Source organism: Canis aureus, chromosome 36 (genome assembly GCF_053574225.1).
Source record: "Canis aureus isolate CA01 chromosome 36, VMU_Caureus_v.1.0, whole genome shotgun sequence".
Taxonomy (NCBI): domain Eukaryota; kingdom Metazoa; phylum Chordata; class Mammalia; order Carnivora; family Canidae; genus Canis; species Canis aureus.
In genome coordinates, this window is record NC_135646.1 from 25,222,930 (window position 1) to 25,239,293 (window position 16,364).

General features: G+C 37.0%; 1 protein-coding gene across 4 annotated transcripts in view; it reads left to right on the top strand.

Moving 5' to 3' along the window:
- The window catches only part of DNAH7 (dynein axonemal heavy chain 7), a 233,335-nt gene that overhangs the window by 13,838 nt on the left and 203,133 nt on the right, over positions 1 to 16,364 (top strand). For all 4 annotated transcript variants that reach the window (XR_013372697.1, XR_013372696.1, XM_077884754.1 and 1 more), the window contains exons 3-8: positions 26 to 88; positions 3,184 to 3,292; positions 4,062 to 4,209; positions 12,192 to 12,276; positions 13,318 to 13,498; positions 15,151 to 15,226. Coding sequence is in view for 2 of the 4 variants with exons in the window: in XM_077884754.1 (XP_077740880.1) it covers positions 26 to 88; positions 3,184 to 3,292; positions 4,062 to 4,209; positions 12,192 to 12,276; positions 13,318 to 13,498; positions 15,151 to 15,226 (662 nt within the window). In the remaining 2 variants the exon portion in view is untranslated. The remainder of the gene's footprint in view (positions 1 to 25; positions 89 to 3,183; positions 3,293 to 4,061; positions 4,210 to 12,191; positions 12,277 to 13,317; positions 13,499 to 15,150; positions 15,227 to 16,364) is intronic.

Sequence of the window (16,364 nt, forward strand, 5' to 3'; positions counted from 1 at the left end):
CCGTTTTTCTCATGTTTTCATGCAGGATAAGTCAGCCACCAAAGAAAAACCCAAGATACCAGGAAGAGTTTTACCACAGTTGGCTACGGTAACTTACCTACATTCTCTCATTGGATCTCTGCCCTTTTGAAAACATGGTTTCAGACTTGTAAATAAGGAACTGGGCATCTGATTTTGAATTTTGTGCTCCATTTGATTATGTTCTGATGGAGAAGTTCTACAAGGAGCACATATCAGGAAAAAGAACAATCTTAAACTAACTGTAAGCTATACTTTCCTAGTATGTCGAGAGTATTTCAATATTCTGGATAAGGGCATTTCCAAGATGGACCAGCAGCAAGTTTATCAGTGTTGGAGTCAGGAAATGAGGCCTCAGCTTACGGCTTTGTCACTAGCAGCCTCAGGATCTGAAAGGGTCATTTATCTTTCTGAGCTGCTGTTTCTGAGTTTGAGAATGAAAAGAGTTTCTTTGAGCTACGTCATCCAGCGCCGAAATGCTATGCCGCAGAAGAGGCCTCTGATCTTGGTATCCTTTCTAAAAAATTATGATTAGGGGCGCCTGGCTCAGTGGTTGAGCATTTGCCCTTGGCTCAGGGCGTGATCCCAGGGTCCCCACATTGGACTCCTGACAGGGAGCCCGCTTCTCCCTCTACTTAACGTCTCTGCCTCTCTGTGTGTCTCAAGAATAAATAAAATCTTAAAAAAAATTATGATTATAAATTATCATTGTCCTATGGTAGAAGCAATTCAGAGGCATTTTCAATTGGTAAGTGCTGGGTACAATATACTTCACTGTAATAGATTTTTACCCATGATTTTACTAGTAATTATGTTGAGCTTAATGCTTTTGAATTGTGCTCTTGTGACTTCTGGAAGTGGAGCTTAAGTGGAGGTTCAATGTAAACAATATTTTTTTCTAACTGCGATAAAATTTACCTAACATAAAATTACCATTTTAATTATTTGTAATTGAACCGCAGTTCGGTGGCATTATGTACACTCACATGGTTGTGCAACCGTCACCACCATCCATCTCCAGAATTCTCATCTTTGCAAAGTGAGGCTCTGCATCCATTATACCTCTCTGTTCCCCACTCTGTCCCCCCCGCCCATGGCAGCTAGCATTCTACTTTCCATATTTGACCATTCTACGTACCTCATATAAGTGGAACCATACAGTGCCTATCCTTTAATGCTTGGCTTATTTTATTTAGCATAATGTTTTCAAGGTTTATCTAAAGCATTATTTTTTTAAAAGATAATTTAAAAGCTACAAACCGAGTATAAAATTGAATTTGTGTGGCTTTTTGGAGGGAAGATTCCTGATAACTGAAAATGAATAGCAATTTTTCTCTTGGGAAACTTGAGTTAATATTCTTAAGTGTTACCTTGAATATTAAAAAATACAAATTTTAATTAAAAATAGGTTTTTATGGATGATGCCAGTTGATCATGCCAAGTTCTGCAAAATGGAGCCGTAGAATGCTTTCCCTCATTCTATAAAATCGACCGTAAATTTTCTAGTTTAAAGGACAAGGGTAAAATAGGCATTTTCTTTTAAAAACTTAACACATTTTTAAACTGGAAAAAAAAAAAGGCCCTTAGTGTGTGTGTCTTGTTAGTATATGGGTTTAGAAATATAAACCTAACTTTCTTATTTACTATTCAGTGGCTAAGTTGTATAATAATCCTTTCCTGTTGGTGGCGTCTAATAGTCTAAAATGCGTTTGTTGGCTGCTTTCAACCTGGCTTTATGTTTATTTGTATCTTAATATTTTTTCAGCATTCTCAGTTTCGTGTGTTGTGAAGGAAATATTTCTAAGAGATGTTTTTAAAAATCCACTGATGAAAACATAGCAAAGTATTTTCATCTGAATATTAAGGTTTGCACCTGGGTGAGATTTTCTAGCAGTAGTTGAGACCTAGAGTGATTTTTTTTTTTTCATTCCAGAAATTCATGCTTCTGGAGGTGATCCCTGTAGTTGAAATCAAGGATAACTTGGCACTGGTAGCTCCCAGTCTCAGCCGGTGACTTGATCCTTTTTGTACCCCTCGCTCATAGTGTTCCCGCAAATCCTAAATCCTTGGTAGAGAAAGACAAGAGTACAGAAACAGTAGGGCAGACAGGAGGCGGGAAGAGCATTGATTTTTAAGTTGTCTTAGCTTGTTTTCCTGTGAAAGAGGAGCCTGACATGAGGACTTGTGTATGGTAAGTTTATTTGAAAGCAGGAGTAGAAGATTGGACAGAGTAAAACTAGGAAGAAGAAGCCAGTGCAAGTATGGGCTTTCAAGTTGGCCTGGATCTGAAAGGAGGACGCAGACTCCGTTGTCAGTAAAACGTAATTTTGACCTTAAACACCCATCTGTCCTGGGATTGAGGCCCGCCTGGGGCTCAGGGCTCAGCAGGGAGTCTGCTCGCCCCCCCCCCTTTGTGACTGCTCTTGCTCTCAAATAAATAATGTCTTTTTTTAAAAGTTAGTAAAACCCACCCATCTGGGTTTATTAAGAGTCCGAGATCCCAGCAGCGGTGGATGTGTGTTCTGGTATTGCAATAATGGGCTTGAGCTCATTTTTGCTGTCATTTTAGAAGACCTGGGTATCTTGCCATCTGCCGCAGTCCCCACCACCCTCTATCATTTCCCAGCACTGAAGCTGAGAGCCAATTAGTTCTCATCACTAGCCTTCCTCCCTCTTTTAGGGCACCCACCCGGCTCTTGTAGGTATAGGAATTCACGAACCCTGCCTTAAGCTGTGGAATAGATTTGCAAGGTGCCAGAGAAATCTAGAGCCACTCAAAGCCATGAGAACAGAATGGTCTTTTGCAGCTGGAATGCAGAGAAGCTCATTAGTGGTGGAGACCCACAGAGTGTTCCTCTCATTAAGACGGAAGGCTTAAAAGTCATTGCCAACACTGAGGAGTGAGTAGGCTCTGGGGAACCAGCACCCCAGTGTTGAGGAAGAGATGCCCACCCCACACCAGCACAGAGCCTTCAATAATGTCACAAATGTCACACACTACAGCCACTCACAGGCTTGAATAAGAATTGCTGCTGAGTGTGCCTTCTTCCAACGCCCTGATTTGTTTGAGAAAATGTGTGTGTTTATAAACACGCATTTTATGAGAAAAGGTCCCCCCCCACCCCAATCTTGTTTTATTAATGCTGTTTAAATTTCATATTTCAGGTAAGTACAAGGCCCCAGTGGCAGCAGGCAGCTCCATCATTCCATTTGAGGATAAAACAGGACGATGATATTCCAGAACAGTTTACTGTTAAAAATGAACAGTCCTATGGTAAGAACTTTATTCCAAATTAGATTTAAGGACATTTTCGAGAGGGGACAAAAAAAAAAAATCCTACATTTAGTTCAGAGTAATGAAATCGTAAAACTGAAATGACATTGATACCAAGTAGAAAAACTTATCCCAAATGTTTTCCTTCATAAAATAATTGATTCCAGTTCTTAATTATTTCAGGCTGTTGTAAACGCTATAAAAGGCAATATCTTAAGAATTGGAGGGTGTTTATATTAAAACTTTGATTTAGTGTAGTCAGAATTCTCTACATTAGACTAAGAAGTTATTTTTTTTTTCTAAGAGGGAGTTAAATAAGTTGTAAATGTTGCTTCCAAATTACTCATTTTCACATTTTGTACTTTTTATTTTTTTGACTCATCAGATTGATTACATTGAATATTAACATTTTTTTCATCGTGGTTCTTTAAATTTTCTGAGATAGTTTTGCATTCTGTTCTTAATTATAATTTTAATCTTCATTTTAAAAAGGTTTTATGCAAATCAATGGAAAATTAAAGTTTATTAGCATATTAATCAAAATATATATTAAGTATCCTTGAAACAGAGATTTCTATTATGATGATATAAAACAAGAATAGTTTAACTTCCTAATACTGAAAGAAGATTAACTGTGCTTATGGTTACTTGAGAACTTATAGTGTGTAGTTTTTTTTTTTTTGATAAGTGCATTAGCATTTAATTCTAACCACTTACATAGTCCAGCTTACTTTTAAAATGACTAACTCATTTTTTTTTTTAATTCAAGCTGAATACATGGAACACTTTGGAAAAAAGGGCAAAATACGGGATCAAAATGATGATAATTATGCTGGACCACCTACTTTGAAAGCCAGGAGCAAATCTCTACATAAAGAACGAGAAAACTTTAGAAGCACCCTTGTTAACGTCATCATGTAAGTCCTGTAAGCTAATCAGTGTGTGCCCCCCTCGGTAGAGCCCAGAGGAACTTTTTATCTAAAAGTCTAAAATTTCTGTGCACCTCTAAGAACGCCTTAAAGCCTGTTGGAGTGAGGTCAGGGTACACATAAAGATTGAAAGATGGAGCTTCACCTTGTGTCCCTCCTTGAAATATCATGAGCTGAAAAGGTCCTGCCGTTAATCCCGATGTTGGCTGGGAGAGTGGAAAGGCTGGGGGTCCTGGTGAGGCCCACGACGGCTGGTGGGAGATCCGGGGCAGTCTTTTCCCCCCTCATCTCATCAACTCAGGCGATGTGGCACCTTCTCTGGTATCGGGGGTCTCCTTGTCCAGAAAAAAGAGGAATTAGTTCGAAGTGATCAGCAGTGTGAACAGGGCCAGGCTCGCCCTGTCTGAGTTGTAGGTCCATTACGAAGGATAAAGTGGACCCAAGTCACTGATTCCTCTTCACTCTTTTCCTCACTGCTTCATGCTGGTTGCTTCGCCTCCTCTTCCTTTCTGTGTGACTCTCGAGGCCCCCACACAGCGAGCTGGGGCCATGATCTCATGACATGTTGCATCATAGCTACCCCGCGGAACCCTGTGTTATGGTCCCCATATGGTACTTGGCTGGCCCCATGGCGATCCCCAAGGGGGGACAGTGCTTACTGTGTGCTTACAAAGGGCAAGGGGATTTTGTGGGAGCCCCGTGCAGCCGGACAGTGGGTGTGTGCCTCTGCTAGAGCGCTCTGGAGTTGGCCTTCCCTGGTGGCCACTGGAGTCTTACCAGCTGGGCCCACTTACGTCGCTTGTTTGGGTTAAGCACTCCCATCCCACAAACAGGGTACAATCAAAACCCAAGACCAAGAGTCAGGTAGGCCTCTGGTTGCAAAGCCTTGGAAGCAACTTTTTTTTCTTTTTCTACCCAGAAATCTGGCCGAGACAGATGGTGATGTTTCTCGAAGCCACTTCCTGTGCCTGTCATTTCTGGGCCTTCTCTGGTTGAGGGTAGAGCCCGTCCTGGGTTTCAGCTTCACAGAGGGGGTCTCACTTTGAATTCTCCATTTCTCTCAGTTCTGTTCAGAACCTGACCTCCTGATTTGCGTGGGCCTTAGGGTCCACCGCCCTGGGCCCCAGAGGAGCAGCCTGGCCTCAGGGTTTTGCCGATTGCCACTCCTTTTTTTTTTTTTTTTTTTTTAACTCCTAGTGTTTCCTTTCTTTTTTGTCAGCTCGGCTATGCATTCAAAAGGAATGTGTCTTGTTATCCAATATTTATGGAGTGGAATTGTTTTTTTCAGATTATCTTTGTTGTTATAAGAAACAGCAGTCTCCTTTTAGCCATTTTATGTCACTTTTTTAGCTATGCCTTTTATAAACAGGATATGGCTGGACATACTGAAATTCAATTTTAGAGTTTCTATGCTTTAATAGCACATCTAATCCCATTTGTAGTGGTTGGTATTTCTTATATATACGTGCTTCTACCGATTTATTTTGTACTTTCTATTTACTATATGTTACCTTGGCTTATTTTTTTTTTCTCTATTGAATCAAATTCTCTCTTCTCCCTTTATTTCTATTGGCTTAAAAGCTATTAAACATTTCTATTCTTTTAGTGGTTACCATCATATTTTTAAAGCCTCATATTGCAGTTTATACTTCTTAAAGTTTAAAATTCAATTTTTATCAGACTTCCCCCTGAATAACACAGAGGGGTCTCGGATCGCTCTAACTTAGCTCTAAACTTTCCTTTGCATTTTCCATGTGATCATTCTTGCATCTTATTTCTACCAATATTTCTCTAATACTTTTCATTCTGCCAAGTCCTTAAATTCCCCACACTTTTTTCCCTTAACACTTAGGTTTACTAATGTGTTTTCTAGTTCTTTAGAAAATTCTCTTTGGGGGGCGCCTGGGTGGCTCAGCAGTTGAGCGTCTGCCTTTGGCTCAGGTCATGATCCTGGGGTCCTGGGATCGAGTCCTGTGTCGGGCTCCCTGCATGGAGCCTGCTTCTCCCTCTACCTGTGTGTCTGCCTCTCTCTGTGTCTCTCATAAATAAATAAATAAAACATTTTTTTTTTTTAAAGACAATTCTCTTTGTATTCCACTCTTCACTTGTGGGTGCATTTTCTTTTTTGCCGACGTTCATCCTCATGTAGTTGTTTCAGTGAGGATCTATGAGGAGTAAAGTTGAGACTCTCATCTCTGTAAAGTTCTCTGTTCTTATTCTTGAATTAATGACGAAGCTGGCTACAAAATTAAATGATAGTCATGATTTTTACCTTACATCTGAAAACATTAGATTGAAAAATACGAACCAGTATTTTTTGGCATGTATTATATCCCCCAGCTTTATTAAGGTATAATTGACAAATAAAATTAAAATATATTGGAAGTCTGCAATGTGAGAGTATATGTATATATTGTAAAAGAATTCCCATAATCAAGTTAATTAACACATCCATCACCTCACATGTTTAGCTTTTTTTTTTAAGAGCACCTAAGTTCTACTCTCAGCAAATTTCCATCATCAAATACAATACTATCAACTGTAGCCACCATGACGTATTATTGTTGACGAGAAGCCTACATCACTCTATTCATTATTACTTTATTTGCAATCTGTGTTTGTATTTTGTCAACCTCTCTCTCTCTCTCTCTCTTTTTCCTGAACACTTTATTTTTCAAAGCCTTTTAGATAGGCTTAAAAACAGCTTTACTGAGCTATAACTTACATACCGTTAAAATCATCCAGGTTAATGTACAATCGAATGAATTTCAGTAAATTTCTATGGCTGTGCAACCTTAGCCAAAATCTAGATTAAGAATACTTCTATCATCTGTTTGAAAAGTATGCACACTTCAATTAATTCTCTCTGTTACTGGTTGCTGCAGGCAGTCATTGATCTGTGTTCTGTTTGTATAGTTTTCTCTTTTTCTAAAATTTCATCTAAATGGAATCATACAATATGTATGTTTTTAAAATCCTCGGGGGTGCCTGGGTGGCTCAGGCAGTTAAGCAGCTGCCTTCAGCTCTGGTCGTAATCTCAGGGTTCTGGGATCAGCCCCACATTGGGCTCCCTGCTAAGGGGTGGGGTAGGGTGGGAGGGGTCTGTTTCCCCCTACCAGCCCCCTCCCTCACTTTCCCCTGCTCCTGCTCGCATGCTCTCTCTCAAATACATAAAATCTTTTTTTTTTTTTTTTTTTTAATCCTTTCATTTTGTTCATTGTTTCTGGTTTTGGGCTATTGGAGAGTGCTGCTCTGAACATCTGAACTTTCCGTGGATGTGCTTTCTCTTCTTCTGGGTAGATGCCAAAGTGTAGAAATGCTCGATTGTATAGTAGGATATGTTTAATTTTCAAAGACTTTGCTGAAACTGTCTTCCAAGTGTGAGAAGAGGTTTCTAGTTTTTCCACATCCTTGGTTTTTGTTTTGTTTTGCCTATTCTAGCCATTTCTAGTAGATGTGTTATTTTATCTCATTATGGCTTTAAGTTCTAGATCCCTAATGCCTAATGATCATAGGTGGTTGTTTGACATTCACAGAACTTCTTTGAAGTGTCTATTTAAATCTTTTGCCTGTTTTAAATTGGATTATCTTTCTATTGATACATGCTAAGAGTTCTTGATATATTTCCTATACAAAATCTTTTATCAGATCTATCTTTGCAAATATTTTCTTTCCCTTTCTCTTATCTCTTCAGTTTCTAAGTGGTATTTTTTTGGAAAGTAAAAGCTTTAAATTTTAACAAAGCTCAATTTATCAAATTTCTCTTTTTTTTTTGATGTTTTTGGTGTCATATCTAAAAATCCTTTCCTATCACAAGATTTTCTTCCATGTTTTCTTAGAAGGTTTATACTTTCAGCTCTTACATTTATGTACATGATTTAGTTTAATGGCATGTCCTTGGTATGAGCTAAGGTTGAGGTTTGATTTTTTTTTTTTTTCATATAGATATTCAAATGTTTCAACCCTCTTTGTTGAAAAGTCTATTCTCATTGAATTACCTTGGCACCTTTGTCAAGAATCATTTGACCATATATGGGGTTCTATTTCTGTTCCATTGGTCTATATGTCCCTCTTTACATCACTACCATGCTGTCTTGATCACTTGAGCTTTATAGTAAACTTTGAAAATAGTTTAAGTCCACAACATTTATTAGCCATTTTCAAAATTGTTTTGACAATACTATGTATTTTGCATTTTCATATGCACATATTTGAAGACTAGCTTGTCAGTTTCTGGGGGGCGGGGGTGCGGGGAAGGCCTGCTAGGATTTAGTAGTCATTGCATTGAATCGATGGGTCAATTTTGGGATGTCATTACAATAATACTGAGTCTTCTGGCCCATAAACATGTTATTTCTCTTCATTTACTCAGTTTTTCTTTAATTGCTCTTAGCAATGTCTTGTACTTTTTAATGTATGAAACTTGTATTTCTTTTTTTTTTGGAACTTATATTTCTTTTAAAAATATCTTAAGTATTTTTTTGATGTCAATGGAATTATTTTTCTCAGTATTCTTTACTAGCATATAGGAAATATCAATTGATTTCTACTTATTGATCTCGCATCCTAAGACCTTCATAAACTTGGTTACTAGTTCTGCAGCATTTTAAAAGATTCCATGGAATTTCCTATATATACAGTTATGTTGTTTGCAAATACAGTTTTTACTCCCTCTCTGATGCCTTTCATTTTTCTCACTTTCCATTTTGCACTTGTTCGGTTCTTCAGTATTTTACTGAATAGAATTGGTGATAGTGGAATTCCCAGTCTTCGTGGAAAAGCATTCAGTCTTTCATGTGTTTGCAGGATGTTCTGTAGGTTTTAAAAATACCCTTTATCAGGTTGAAAAAGATCCTTCTTTTCCTAGTTGTTTGAGAGATGTTTTCATAGATGAGTGCTGGATTTTTGTCAAATGCCTTATCAGTGTCCACTGAAATGAAAATTTGGTTTTTGTCCTTTAATTTTTAAATATAGTATGTCATATTAATTGCTTTTCATGTTAAAGCTTGGATTCCTTTCACTTAGTCATTATGTATAATGCTTTTTGTGTGTTGCTGGAGTTGATTTGTTAATATTTTGTTAAGGATTTTCAAGTCTGTCGTCTTAATGAATGATATGGGTCTGTACTTTCATTGTCGTGTCTGGCTTTAAGGTTCAAAATGAGTTGGGAAGTGTTTTTATCGCCTGATTTCTGAATGGGTTTAGGTAGAATTGGTATTTCCTCCTTTGATAGATTTTTTTTTTTTTTTTTTAACGTGTGGCTTGAACCCACAACCCTGAGATCAAGACCTGAGCTAAGAACAAGCAACAATCTAGGTGCTTGACTGACTGAGCTACCTAGGGGCCCCTGGATAGAACTTTTTGAAACCATCTGGACCTGAAGTTCTCCTTGTGGGAAGATTATTAATTACTAGTTCAATTAGTTTACTATCTGATATGTATCTATTCGGATTTTCTATTTCTTCTTGAGTCATGTTTGGTATTTTTGCTTTTTAGGAATATATTTTCACTTAAGTTTAATTTGCTGGTATAAAGTTCAGAAAAATTCCTTATTTTCAGCCATTCTACTCCTTTCTCCTTTGGTACCTGCTGACTACAAGACCAGAACCTTTTCTCCAGATCTCCTGGGCAGATTGGTTGCCTTCCTGCCTGAGTTATGGGCCTATGGTGTTTTTAACTCTGTTTTATCTGCCCTCTCTTCTTTTCATGTTCCAGAAATTTGTTGAAATATCTCCTCAACTGATGGCCCTCTAGTCTCTTTACAATCATTAGTTAAAATTACTACCATTTTCACAAGGAAACTTGAAAAAGTGATGTTTTTGCCACCATCTTGACGCAAAATCACTATTGATTTAATAAAGAGAAAATCAATATTTTTTCATTTTCAGGACATAAGGCACATCATATTTTCTCTTTAGTCAGGTAAAGTGTCTCCCATATTGATTTATTCCTGAAAGCAGTATTGTTCTGCTGGAAAGAGCATGGCAGTTTGGAAGCACACATGGACGGGCAAATCCTCATTTTTTGTACTTAATTAACTACGTGACAAAGGGGAAGTTATTTAATCTGACATTCAGTTTCTCATCTGTGAAGTGGGAATAATTTCTCTGTCTCCTCTAACAATAGGTGTGAGGATTAGAGAAAAGGTCTGTGAAACTATTGAGGGCCTAACTGGTGATCAATAAAAAGTTTTTATGGTTGTTTTCCACTAGCAGAATCTTTGCCTGTAGCCCTAGGATGGAATACCTGGAGTTTTAGAGCTGAAAGGATCTTTGTGATGACTGCAGAAACTTCTGCAGCCACTCCCGTAGCCCCCAACCTTTTCCCTCCTCATCTACCCTGACTTTGCGGCGCTCTTTTAGGCAGGCATTACTCACACAGAGGATGAAGCTTGTTGGATTCTCCAGGTGCAGCAAGGTAAATAACATGAACACTTCTGCCATTAAAAAAAAAAAAAAAAGAACAACCCAGTTATTAGGGTCATGCACTTTAGGGTAACAGAATCTATATGTGGATGTCCCGATTCCTGACGTCTCTTACTGTCACATTAGTAACTCATTACGACAGAAATAATGAGAAGACTACTTTTGTAGTTAGAATAATTAACCCTCCTTGCTCCAACTACAGAATATCTTCCATTGCTCCTTTTATATCCTTATTCCCTCACTTGATGAACATTTATCGAGCACCTACTATGTTCTGAATTAAAAGGAGACCTCGAATTGACTCTTTTCTCTGTTCCATATAATTGAAAATAATGATGGTAAAGTTCACAGAATATTTGATTCCTGGATTTGTAAAAGATGAAATAATTTAGAAGATGCATCGTGGCACCTGTCTTAGTGTGCTATCTCAGACAGATAATCAGTAAACCTCTGGTTCCCACTCACTGGCAGTTAGTGGAGGGGGGATATTTTATTATACAGCATCACTGACCTGTAGCCATCCCACGTGAAGCTGGAATCCAGAGCATGACACATTCGATGATAAAGAAGTTAAAGCTATCCCAGAACCACTTCTTATTTTTCATGAAGATATGACTTAGGTCTTTTTCCACAACGGTGTCCCAGGAGAAGTCACAAAATGTGGCTTGTATCTGGTATAGAGTTTGAACTGAATTATAGCCGTCAACATTGTCCATTTATGGACAGTTAGCCAATAATATACAGGAACATATGAGCAATGTTACTCTTTGCTAGCTTGTACTGGATATTTCTAGATATCTGAGAAATGGTCTTTTTAAGAATGTATCTGAAAACTACATCTAAAATCTTTTCCATTGGTGTTCTTTTAAATCCCTTATTTATAAATAACCATACATATTTTAGCGATAATGCAAGAGCACTCCTATAAAATTTCAGAGAGAGCTTGAGTTTGGAGTAATGAGGAAGAATGAGCAAAGCCCATCAAGAAGAATGTAGCCTCTGAATTAGGTCTTGCCAATCACTTCCAATAGAACTATCTGTTTATGAATAAAGAGAAAGGGTTCTAGGAGCAATGTGGTATCAAACAAATATGTGTGATATGTGCTACTAATAAAATGTTCGACAATTCATTTTGTTCTCAAGATTTAGTAGAAGACAGTCCTGAGGTTTTGACAGTCAACACTTAGGGGTTAGGGGCACTGACCCCTGCTACAGTTGAAAATTCACGTATAGTTTTTGACTCTCCGAAAATTTTAAGATTAATAGCCTACTGTTGACCAGAAGCCTTACTGATAATATAGACAGGCATTTTACACATGTTTTTGTGTTACATAGTACATACTGTATTTTTACAATAAGCTAAAGAAAATATTTAGAAAATCATAATAGAAAATATATTTACAACATTGTACTGTAAAAAAAAAAAGTGTATGTGAACCTACACAGTTCAAACTTGAGTTGTTCTAGGGTCAACTGTGTATCCATTGATGTGTATTCTAACTGCCCTTCACGTACAATCAAATAGTGTGTTTATCATTTTTTTAGGCAACAAGATGCCTTAGACTCAGCTAGCCCGGATGAAAGCACATTTCCAAAACCGACCACATCTGCAATAGAGAAAGACATCTTGGTAATGAGCTCTTTTGTCTGTATAATTGAATGTAAAGGAAGCACTTGAAGATAATTTTAAAGGTTTAAGATTATTTTGTGCTCCTCTCTTGTGGAACTCTGTGGACAGAGGAGTAAATGGGGAGTTCTACAGAATTGCTCTTGGATTGGATTGGATATTGGGGGGAAATCCTTCTTTCCTTTGCCGTCGGAGACCACAATGAAAGAATCTCAAGTTTACCGGCTCCATTTGTGAGAATGAGCCCCAGTCTTGTAGAGCTTTCACGTGTCTTTATTTTTCTGTGAGAAACTATTTTAGTTATGTAATGTATACATTATAAAGCATCGTAACTTTAGAACTATTCTAATATATCAAATACAGATGAATTTTTAAAAAGGTAAACATCAAAGCCTTGAACATTGCTAATTTTGAAGTATTTTGAAAAAATACTTTGTTTAAATTTTTTCTAATAGGTGACATGCAAAAATTTATGAAAATATATGAAAGTTAAAGGTCTATTGTTAGATTAATACTATCATGTCTTAAAGTGAATATTTTATGTACACATGTAATTTTATGTACACATGTAAGATTGACTATTAATCGGCCGATTGAAAATTTCCTAAATCCTGTCCTAGATTTCTGAACTTACTGTGTAGGAATACTGAGTCACTCGCAGTTTGTAAGATCGACTCGATTATCCATAAGAAAAGGCCCAAAACCAATTTACCACATTTTCACACATTTATAAAACACTAAATTCTGCTTCAGCATGGGTTCTTCTTAACACATCATATATTTGGTAATAGAACTTGATGTTTTACATTGTAGTTATGAACTAAGATAAGAGCTTTAGTTTTCATGAAGTATCCTATATTTTTTTAAATTTAGGGGATCTTTAATAATGTCTCCATGAATTACACAAGATACTTTTTTATGATTTGTAAATACTTTGAGTTTTCCTACAACTTTGATTTTGCTCAGCAGTTTTATTTTTGATGAACAGACTTCTTTCATTATAGGACTAAACCCATCTGAATTTTCTCCATCTTCTTTATGCAGAGATACTACTATTACATTCACCATGGAATTGATACAGACCATGTAGCCCCAATGGAAGATTCTTGGCTAGAGCATGTTTTGAATTTAGTCCCCCAACATCTGAAAGTCCTCACCGATAGCATACTTGTATTATCCGATGAAATGAGAGAAGATTATCTTCTTAGTGTAAAAAAATCCATAGGTAAACCTGTATTTTTCCTTCCTAATTTGAATATGTCTTACTAACTGAAAGTTAGTAGCTATACTTGAAACTATTATATTTATTCTGCTTTTTTGCATTGCTATTTTATTGCCTAAGATCTTAGGAAATTTCATTATAAAGTAAACAAAAAATTCAAACTTTTTTTTTTGTAGGGTTATATCCACTCAGTAATGGACAGAACTGAGGAAATTATAAAATGCTAATCATTTAATTAGCATTAATATTATTGATTTCACAGGTTAGAAGGTGATTAATTAAAAATTGTTGCTACGGACCCAGGGGTTGGCAAACTACAGCTCACAGATCTGGTCTGGCTCACTGCCTGTTTTGGTGATAACATTTTTTTGGAATGTAGTCCTACGCATTCATTTGCATATGGTTTGTGGCTGCTTTTGAGCTCCAGGAGCAGAGATGAGTAGTTGTGATCGAGGCCTTGTAGCTCATAAAGTTGAAGATCTTTATAATCAAGCCTTTGCATAAAAAGTTTGCTGATTCCTGATACGGACCACTAGATTCTAAGGCTGACTTACCAGACCTACTGTTTTCTTAATCCATCTGAATTAAGATTTCCGGAGACAGGCCTTTGAATCTATACTCTTTAAAAAAAAAAAAAAAAATTCTCCAATGAAGTGTGATTGGAAAGCTGATATAATTGATGCCGTGTTCAAGAGCTGGAGAAATCCTCATGTTTTGGAGTTGTCTGGGGGGCCTTTTGGGTGGGAGGGCATTGACTGTATTTAAGACTCAATCTTAAACATTAACATAACATAAATATAACATAACATAAAAAATAACATAAAAATAAAAAGTCAAATCTCTGCTCCCAAAGAGTTCATTGTTGTAATGAGGGAAGTGGACAAATCACCATCACAAGGTAGAGCAGTAGGCTAGGTAAGGAGGGAAACAGAGAACATGCTGTAAGGGAGAGAAGCTCACACCTGACTCGGTACCGACTCCAGAGATGCCCGAACCCTCTTGAAACACAGACCCAACACTAAGGGGGGTGCACTTAGTGAAGAAAATGGTGCGAAGGGCTCTTGAGGCCTGCAAGCATGGTGGTGGCGGAAGCCTAGGGTGCCTTTGGGAGGGGCCAGTATCTGAAGGGCCTTCCATCCCTTTTTAAAGGGATCAAGGTTAGTGAGTCACCAAAGGACCTCAAGCAAAGGGGTGACGGCACAGTTGCGTTTTAGAAAGAGCATCTTCAAGGGCAGATGAACTGGATTAAGGACCATAGCTCCTTCTGCTGATTTATGTTTTATGCTTTTACGCAACTTTGAAGAGAACAAAGCAATACCTAAGTTTCCTCAATGAAAGCAGACTGTTAGGATTCTGTATTGTTGCCCTTCAGCGGAAAATACTTTTGGTAGAGTTGCTATGAAGGAAATGTCATCTTAAGACCAATTATTATTCTCAAGTGAAATAATAGAGACCTGCTCTTAGGAGAGTGCCCATACACTCACAAAGACACAGACATCGTAGGTTTTCTCATAACCACTTTAGTCGTCATACACACAAACTGCTCCATTATTTTAGATGACATAGTGATTGATTTTAGTGGAATTAGTTTTGCAATTGCTTGGAAATATAATCCACATCAGGTTATTTATCAGAACTTTTCAATTTTCTTTTAGTTGATTTTGTTTTAAAAGATCCTAGGGAAAAAGAAGAGGATAAAAAACCAGATGAACTTCCACCCCACCGTGCTGAGTAAGTGATCACGTTTCTGTAAGAATATTGATGATATGACTGTTTTGTGTATGTGTATATATTCATACACTGGTTATATTTCTCCTATAGATGCTTATAACTTAGGTACTTCATATATACAACTGCTTATTCTTATTATGTTTATGAATCTAAGCCCTGCTATGTTCTGTTTACAAATCCATGGGTAAATGGGTAGGCAGAGGGATGAATATGGACACCCGTGTGCTTAAAACAGAAGTGCACTGGTGAAAGAACTTGGTAGAGATCTTTGTATTTCCATGGCTACTAGTACAGGCTTCAGATGTAATAGGATATCAGAGCTTAATGGCAATTGGAATGCATAAAAACATGCTGGGGAACATTGCGGAAAATACGTATATATAGAATATATTCCAATTTATTAGATTAAAATATAGGACACATAATAGAAAAATACACTTGCTATATATTTCCCTAAGTAATTAACATTTAGGAATAAATCTCTTAAATAGTTTGAAGAATAGCGCTTCTATTTTTAGGATTTAGTAAACAATGCCGTGTTGCTTCTTTCATACTATTTAAAAGTGCCTCCGATCGTTTTCATATAATGGCAAGAAAAAATTATTCAGTCGTTTCCAACATATCTTATGTGGAGAACAGCTTTTCTCCTGGGAAGAGATAAAAATCATCTTTTTAATTGTAAAGGTGCTATGACTACGACTGAAAACTGAATTAAGCTTGCTATATAATAAAACAAGATTAAGTGTTTAAAGTCAGTGAAAATAAAAAAATTGTAGGCATCAAACGCAAATGTTTAAATATACTCTGAAAGATGAAAATGGCATATCTTTGCTGTATTAAGGACGATTGACTATTCAAGTCATAGGAGTCTTCAAATAAGGATGTTAGTGTTGGTGATGTTGGAAGTGTCCTTTACATATAAACAGAGGTTAAGTTGAAGGGAATTTCCGGAAGCAGAAAAAAAAAAAAAAGAAAACCCAAAGCAGAAAAATTTAAACATTTTGTGTCTTGAAATGAAGTCTTTCAAGATATATATGAGAAAAAAGCTGGCTACTATTTCTATTCATCATTATTAGTTATTTGTGACCTTGGTTAAGTATTTAAAGGAAAAATAGTTACCGTATGTATTAAAGATTCT